This window comes from Chelonia mydas, chromosome 2 (genome assembly GCF_015237465.2).
Source record: "Chelonia mydas isolate rCheMyd1 chromosome 2, rCheMyd1.pri.v2, whole genome shotgun sequence".
Classification (NCBI taxonomy): Eukaryota; Metazoa; Chordata; order Testudines; family Cheloniidae; genus Chelonia; species Chelonia mydas.
This window is the reverse complement of record NC_057850.1, coordinates 243,971,983-243,980,478: the sequence shown is the minus strand read 5'-3', so window position 1 is coordinate 243,980,478 and position 8,496 is coordinate 243,971,983. Positions and strand designations below refer to the sequence as shown.

At 43.8% G+C, this 8,496-nt stretch overlaps 1 protein-coding gene across 1 annotated transcript; it reads left to right on the top strand.

Moving 5' to 3' along the window:
- The first annotated feature begins 282 nt into the window (after positions 1–282).
- On the top strand, positions 283–5,148 carry EN2 (engrailed homeobox 2). The gene is made up of 2 exons (XM_037891659.2): positions 283–1,149; positions 4,765–5,148. The coding sequence occupies exons 1-2, from the start codon at positions 570–572 to the stop codon at positions 5,079–5,081; spliced, it is 897 nt and encodes a 298-aa protein (XP_037747587.1). The 5' UTR covers positions 283–569; the 3' UTR covers positions 5,082–5,148.
- Positions 5,149–8,496: the final 3,348 nt, after the last annotated feature.

Sequence of the window (8,496 nt, the reverse complement as noted above, 5' to 3'; positions counted from 1 at the left end):
CCTGCGTGTGCTGGGCGGTGTGTAGGGAGAAATATACACCCTCTTCTAGAGTCTCTCTCTCAAAGCAGATGTGGCAGCATTGACATTTTTATTATTCTTTTTATTTTTCCCCTTGAAGGATCTTCACGATTTTTTTAGGATACTGTTGGCCTCTTTTTTCTTTTAAAACCCAGGAGCTGGAGACGAGAGGGAGAGAGAGAGAGCGAGAGCTAGAGCGGGGGTGGGTGGGTGGGTGGGGGGGCGGAAAGGGTTGTTAATGAAAGTCCTAATGATGAACACATTTTGGGGGAAGGAATGCACTGGTTTGCAGGACTGAAAGGCTAACAAGCGGAAGAAAGAAAGGAAAAGAAGGGGGGAAAGAAGGAGGATTTAAAACCAACGTTTTGGGTGAAGTTCGAGCACCCCCGAGGCTCTGATTTCGCCAACTCTGGATTTTGAATATCATTCGAACTGAGTGGAGCCAGGGAACGAACAAACAAACAAACACACGTTTTGTCAAACCCACTCGCTCTCACACAAGGAGGGGTGGGGGCTTGAAACGAGAAGCATCTGGGGGTTTGTCCTACAGCATGGAGGAGAATGACCACGGTCCTGGGGAAGATTCACTGGAGCAGCAGCAGCGGGAGTCCAGCGGCGGCAGCAGCGATGCGGAGCCCAACAGGAGCCGGGCGATGATCCTGCCCGTGGTTCTGCAGGCGCCTGGGAATCACCAGCACCCGCACCGGATCACGAACTTTTTCATAGACAACATCCTGAGGCCGGAGTTCGGGCGGAGGAAGGAAGGGGGGACCTGCAGCAGCGGAGGCGGCAGCGGCAGTAGCCCGGAGCAGCTGCTCTTAGCCGGCAGGGAGAACCGCCGGAGTCCCTCCACGGCGCCGGGCTCTGGGGGGCAACTCAGCGGCGGAGGGGGAGGCTCGGCGGGCGAAGGGGAAGGAGGCTCCAAAGCCCTTGCTCTCAATGGGGGAGCCAAGAAAGGAGGCGACTCCGGGGCCCTGGAAGGAGCCTTGAAATCGCGGGGGCTCAGCGGCGGCGATCTGTCTGTGAGCTCGGACTCTGATAGCTCCCAAGCCAGCTCCAACACCAGTAACCAGCCCATGCTCTGGCCAGCCTGGGTTTACTGTACTAGGTACTCGGACAGGCCTTCTTCAGGTAAGACTTCTCTTCAGACGTAGCCTAGCACTGGCCAGGAGCCCGGCCTGCCCTTCCCCTCACCCCCTGGCTTCACTTCCCATTTAACAGGCTGTTTTCCACCAAGCCCCTCTCCCTCCCTCTCTCTATCAACCAACCATTGAATCAGTGAAGCCTAGACTGATCTTTCCACATGGTTCTTCAGAAAATATTTGGTTGGTTGAAAAGCGACGAGAAAAAAATACAGTCACCCAAATTTAAAAAAAAATCGTAGAGAGACAAGTTTTTTGTTTGTTTGTTTGTTTTTAAACGTATTTAAATATAATGAGGATATGGGGATGTTTTTACTATAGGCAGATCAAAATGAAAGCGGATAAACTGGAAAATAATTCCTCCTGTCTACACACACACACACACACACACAAAGCGATCAGCAGTTAGCTTAGCTAGATCTTAAAACAGAGAGGGACGGTGCTAGGTTGGGGATCTGGTTTTTGGCATGGTATTAAAAAGAAAAGGTGGGAAAGAAGCCATTAAAGCTCCTTCTTTGAACTCCACGGAGATCCTCCAAGGAATCTGCCCATCATCTCCTTTCGAGTAAAATCCCAGGGTTTGTTTGGAGGGTGAGGAGTGGAATTCATATATTCAGCTGCCTGTCCAATAGGCCTTGCATTGTACATTTGCAAAACCCAAATATTTTTATTGTTTTAATCAGGCCCCTATCTCACCGCTGTCTCCTTTCTCTATTTTGCTTTCTGTAATATTCACATGTGTACTTTAGTTCAGATCTTTAAGGGAATAGGAAAGATTTCCAGAGGACGAGGAAGTTATTTCAGAGGATCTGGGAGGGCGTGCCTGCTGGAGTGAGATTTCAGAAGAAACTCCTGAAATTCTCTTTCTGAAGAGGTTTAAAACCCACAGGGTGAATTTCCTTGTTTTAATACAGGGAAAGCAGGAGTAGATCTAGGGTCCCCCCCCCCTTATTCTTCTTTTTTAATCTACATTCAAAAGAATTAGAAACCTCTTTAAAATACAGTTTTCCAGGCTGTAAACCAGAATTAAAAAAAATCTATTCACAAAAAAGTATTTTCCAACAGCGATTAGCCAGTCCCTTCCCCCACGTCCACCCCAAACTGTTGTACAGTTGAAGAGAGGAATGTAGGTTGGATTTAAAATTAGTTTGTAATAAATGAGAACCAACTCTTTAGCTCCAATATTCCAGTCTGAATTGAAATTTACTCCATTGTTCTCCACTCCTCTCCTTTGTTAATATTTAATTAACATATATCCTCACAATGGCACAGGCCAGGGAGAGAACCCTCGCTGGTGGTGTGTAGAATAATATTAAAGAGAATAAATAAATAAAAAAAAATAATTAGGATCGTTCTTTACGCGACATTTGAGGCACTCAAAATGCCAACTTCTCCCCCTGTTACAATGCCAATAAACGTTTGGATTTCTGTATTATCTCGATGTAATGCAAGAAAGAGGGTTTCTTAATTCTGTTTAGGAGATAAAATATAAGTAGATGTTATTGCTTCTCGGTACACGTTACACTTTTCAGTAGCGAAGCCATTCCTGGGTTTAAAATAACTAATTTAACACGTCTGTATTTTTAAAAATCCCAAAGAAATTGTAGCAGTTGCAAGACACTTTTTCTGAAGATGTGTTTTGGGTAAATACAGAGAGAGAGAGAGAGACTGCGGGGCACACTTACGGAAAGGGACAGAATTACACCGTAGCCCTGGACACTTTAAGTTTCCTAGACAATGATACAGACAGAGAAAAGAGATGAGATCGAGAATCCTTAGCAAAACCGGAGAGCGGGGTGGTTCTTTGTACAGTATTTGTTTCTTTTTATTTCGAGCACAATGCGAGGGTCGATTTGAAGCAAAGAGAAAGAACAAAGATTGTGTTTTTTTTTTAAAAAAAGCTGAAGGTTATTTTTAACCAACGCCTTTGGAGCTGGGCTAGTTGGTTATGGAAACGTGGCACTAAACTAGAAAAAACAAACCTGCCCCATAGGCGTAGAGGCAGAAATACGTAAATTAAAAAGAAAATCACAATACACCAGCAGCCTAGGAACTATTGATGCAAGAATCCCCGTTACAAACAGGGCTCTATTTTCATTTTTAATACCTTGTGGGTAATAATTAGGGCTTTTAAATAGATGTATATACAATAGAATGGGAGGCTGCAGAGGGGGAATTGTAATTTGGAAGATGGTTGACACTTCCCCGAGCATTGTGGTCATTATGTGGCCTATTTGCGCTGAATATTATATCTACTAAAGCTGGGAACTAATCAAGCCCAGTGTATTCCCATTTTCTCTTGTGCAGGGTAGATCCACTTCCTGGCTGGCTTTGTCAGTCATATTTCAGCCTGTGGCAGAACCTGTCTTCTGCCCTTTGAGTGACTTGTCACCAGCCAGAAGAAGCCTTTTTTCTTATTGCTTTAAACCCGCGGGTTTAGGTGCTGTTTACAGTTTGCTAACTGCGGTAATGCTCACGTGTCCCTGTTCTTTTAGGGATCTGACTTTTACAGACACCATATGGATGCCAAAATTAGGATCATGTGTAAAATTTCAACTGACCTGGTCCCCTCTGGGAGAGGGGTGTCAGGAAGCTCGCGTGGGCCCAGCAGAGAGCCCCCAGGGCCTTCCTACAAAATGTAACACAAAATCGGGGGGGGGGGGGGCAGAGAGAGAAAGAGAGCCACAGATCGCTGAAGCTGGGATCGCTTCTCCCCTTGACAAAATATCCACTCACATACCCAATTCTCCACAGATTAGAGGCCATCGACAGTAGCATTCCCCCAAGGAAGGACTTCCAGAAATGGAGCTGGCAAATACACACCAGCATTACCCTGCGGCTTCCCACAACTCGCCCCAGCCCCACAGCCTCCACCCCAGGGATGCGGACTGGGTCCTTCTTTGTGGGGCGTTCGAGCGGCTGCCCCAGGCGGAGGAGAGTTTAAGTCCCAAAGATGGTGGTTAAAAAGGAAACAATGAACTTGGGTGGATGTGACTCTGATGCAATAGCCAAGCTGTGGACAGTGGCTTTTGTAGAGGTGTTTAGGCCTGTGCCTGCCTCCCTCCTGCCCCCGCTCCCTTCTTCCCCCTTTTGCAAGAGGCTCTGTGGTCCCAGGCATCAGCTCCCCTTTGGTCACCAGACTGCAGACCCCGAATTCCTCTTCCTCGCCAGGCACACAACAGACTCATGTCTGCCCCACTGCCCCCCGCCCCAGGCATTCAGTGAAAGGGGGGAGGGGAAATCTCTCTCTCCTCGCAAAGGTTGATCTAATGACTTCAGTTTGAAACTCTCAAGCCAAAGCAAAGCGAAAAGAGGCGAGCAAGGCCTTCATGCCGTTCAGTGTCCGGAGCTCCTGGCTGGGCACAGAGTACCAAGTGGCACCCATACTAATGACCTCAAGTCCTCAAATTTCTTTGAGATCATTTCTCCCGCCCCTCCCCGCCCAATAATCATAAGATGGTGCCCTTTAAAACCAACCAACCAACCAACCTCTCACTCCTGGACACCCTTCCCAGCCCCCCAGCCCCCCCCTCCCGGCCCCATCACTTCTCTGGCGTGTGTTTGTGTGTATTTCTTATGATTTTTGTTTCGCCCTGGCCCTTAGGCCCCCGGTCTCGTAAACCAAAGAAGAAGAACCCCAACAAAGAAGACAAGCGTCCCAGGACAGCCTTCACTGCGGAGCAGCTGCAGAGACTGAAAGCGGAGTTTCAGACGAACAGATACTTGACGGAGCAGAGGCGGCAGAGCCTGGCTCAGGAACTCAGCCTCAACGAGTCTCAGATCAAAATCTGGTTTCAGAACAAACGAGCCAAAATCAAGAAAGCCACTGGCAACAAGAACACCCTGGCGGTGCATCTCATGGCACAAGGACTGTACAACCACTCCACCACATCAAAAGACGGCAAGTCAGACAGCGAATAGAAAGGGGGCCGGGGGAAGGCCGGGGAAAGGCCGGGGAAGGGGGGGCAGTTTTCAGTCAAAGTTTATACAATGCAATAATTTAATTAAAAAAATAAGGGCCAGTGTATAAAGATTATACCAGCATTAATAGTGAAAATATTGTGTATTGGATATAATTCTGCAATATTCTATGTGTATATAATTTACAGGTAAGGTGTAAAAATCCAAAATATCTGATTATAAAATATTTTTGATTTTGTTTTGTTTTATTTTGGTTCTATGGAGATTTTAGATGGTATCTTTATGGATTTTTTTAATGCTTAAGTTACATTTTTTATAGACTTAAGCGCTGTTTTAATGGACATTGGACACTGGTTTTTTGAAATTCAAAAAAAAAAATTAAAAACAATTTTTTGCTGAAGTCCAAAGATTTTTATTGCTGCATTTCACAGGACTGTGAGCCGAATAAATAGTTCTCCGGTTTGTTCGATGAGTTTTACCATTATTATTTTTTTGTGTTTGGCTTTGGGGATAGAAAACAACCATTTAATTTTGAAAAAAAGGTAACAGGGAAAGAAACCCCAAGGCATTGTATTAACAAAAATGTCCAGGATCCTTTCTTTCATTTGCCCTCACTTCTTCAGTCGGCGGGGCTCAATCAAAGGCTAGGGGGTGTACAGGACTCTGCAAGGGACGGGGGAGATCAAGGAGTTCATTTGGTGCTTCGTTGATTTTTTCCCTTCCTCATAGCTTGGTTGGAAAACTTTTGAAGTAAACATCACAACTTCCGGGTGTATGGCATAGGAAGCGAACAAACAAAACCACCCTTTTCCATAGGAAGGAGACTTTTCTTTTGGGTCTTTGCCCTGCATGTGTGCGTGCAGCTAGCCTCATCTATGCACCCCCCCCCCCCCACACTCATCTGTACAAACCTGCACAGATCCCTTTGCCCGTTCGTGCATCGCATTGTGTAGCTTAGGCGCTGCTTCTCTTTCCCCCTGGAAGGCCTTGTCCTTAGGCTGGCGGGCAGCAAGCAGCCTGGGATGACTTTTGCAAAAGGCTCTGGTTTGCCTTGGACAAATGGACACCAGGCCGCAGTGCAGAGCTGCTGGTATTTGAAGCTGGGGGGTTCCGAGCACCGGCTTCCCAAGGACAGCACAGGGTTGCAGCAGGTCTTGGGAGGAACAAGTTCTCGTCAAAATCTGACTGAGAACTGGTGGTCTTCCGGTGGTATAAATTAGTAGACGTACCTTTCAGCTCTCCTGCTTGTATCACTGCTGTGTATACAGGATACTGACTGCAAAAATGCTTATCATGGCTATTGGATTATTGGACTTATACAACTTATTGGGTAAAAAACTGGTAAACCCATCAACTGTGACTCTTAACTGGAAAAAACAAATCAGACTGAACAATGACTATATAAAAAAAAAAGCATCCAGAAAGCCTCTTCCTGTCCCATTGCCTCCACACCGGCAGTTTTGGCCCAGGAAAAGACCAAATCAAGAGGGACTGGGGGAAAGGAGAATTGGGGCACTTTTTTCAGCACCACCGACCTCGCTTATGCAGGACGAGTAACCCGTAAGAAGGGAGGGGACCTCTCATGCCCTGTTTTGGTCAGAAAGACGGAGGAGCCCACCACAAGCAGTGGTATTTGATTTTGGAAAAATTAGTAGCCTAATATCCAGTGACAAATATCTGTCCGTCTAGAATATGGGGAAGGTTTTAAATCAAGCATATCTCTTAGACTGAATAGTAAATACGAAGGGGCAGTCAGTGTAAATAAACATTTCTTGACATTTGGGTTTTGGTTTGTTTATTTTCCCCCTTGCAATTCTAGTTTCTGATTTGAAAACGTGGCACCGTATAAACTCAATCTTTTCAAGGTTTGTAGGGTTCTTTTAAGAGTTCTCCCAGTTCTAGATTTACCCCCCTCCCCCCCGTCTGGAATAAAGTGTCCAAAATGTTGGCCAGGGCCACAAGGCACCCCGCGTGGGTGTGTATTGTACAATAATTCAGGACTGTAGTCTCCTTGATGATTGAGGGTGAACTTATCGCTTTGCCTTAAAACTTCTTTATTTCACAGCTATAATAGACACTCATTGTACATATTAGTATACACGTTAAAAAAGAAGCAAACTATAAAGTAAAAGCTGTAATTTTAAATTCTGTGAATAATCATCAGCTGCTTAGGAGACAGCATTAAATGACATTGCCTTTTAGCAAGAAAGCAAAGATTTTTTTCAGTTTATAAAACATGTGCATTTTACAATTGCAGTATCAAATATTTATAATCTTATGAAATATGAATGTTTCTATTTACAACTGTGGTCTCAAAATTGTGAACATTCTCACTGCATTTTGTGTGTTTAAATTCTCGAAGATTGCATTAAATAAAAACACTTTATTATGAAATACACAACGTGTGACTTAAAACGTTGGAATGGTGTTTTATATACATAGAGAGAGAGAGAGAGAGAGAGAGAGAGAGAGAGTGTCCTTCAACTGTACTTCTGGGTAATGAGAGAATTGTACTGGAGCCCAGTTTAAAAGTACTAAGTGGAATAAACCATTTCTATGGGTGTGAATAGCAATTTACTAGATGGACAATTTTGCAAACAGACGTTTAATCAATTTCTTTGAATAATTAAGAAACTTTTGATGATTCACATAAAAATGAAGTGAGGGCAACCAACATCGTTAAAATGATCGCAACTTTAAAGTGATCAGTATTCGTTATATAAAATATTTTAAAAGAAAACGTATTTAATCTCATACATTGTCAACAGGTTTCTATTTTCAGACTTTAAGATAAATATCCAGTTGTGTGATGTTTGGAAAACAACTCTTGTAAAAGATGTTCCCAACCTAAAATTATACAAACTGGTAAACCTGAATCCAGCTGTAGTAATGTAATGTAAGTAATGACAATACTTCAATGTCTTAATTTTTTAAAGAATTGATAACCCTGTAAACCTTGAAAGTTGCAGTAAAGGTAGTACGATTTGAGGACAGCTGAATAAGACTGATAAACAAAGTGGTCATTTGCTTAGATGCAACAGTATGCACAATTTCTCCAAATACTTAAGCCTATATTTTTCTTAAATAGGGCTAATTTAGGAAAAAGGGGTTTAATGTCCAGAATCTTGTTATCAGAACTTGTTCCTGCTGTAAGAAATTTAACACAAACTTTTTTTTTTTTTTTTTTTTTTAGAAATGGCTACTGTGGAAAATATTCTCCCACAGGCAAATGTCTCCATTGATTTAGACAATGTCTAAGAAAGAAATTATTCCAGTGTTCCACAAGTCTTGTCCATTCTTTTAGCCACCTTCAGTCAGTAAAGGTTTGAACTGTCTATGGGCAACCAATTAATTGTAACAGAAGGAGAAACTGTAAAGCTTTCACTTAGGAAGCAGGATTCTGGATTTAGATTTT

Coding starts and splice junctions, on each gene's coding strand:
- EN2 (XM_037891659.2), top strand. CDS start 570: ATGGAGGAGAATGACCACGGTCCTGGGGAAGATTCACTGGAGCAGCAG. Junction 1,150..4,764: donor CTCGGACAGGCCTTCTTCAG/GTAAGACTTCTC, acceptor CCTGGCCCTTAG/GCCCCCGGTCTCGTAAACCA.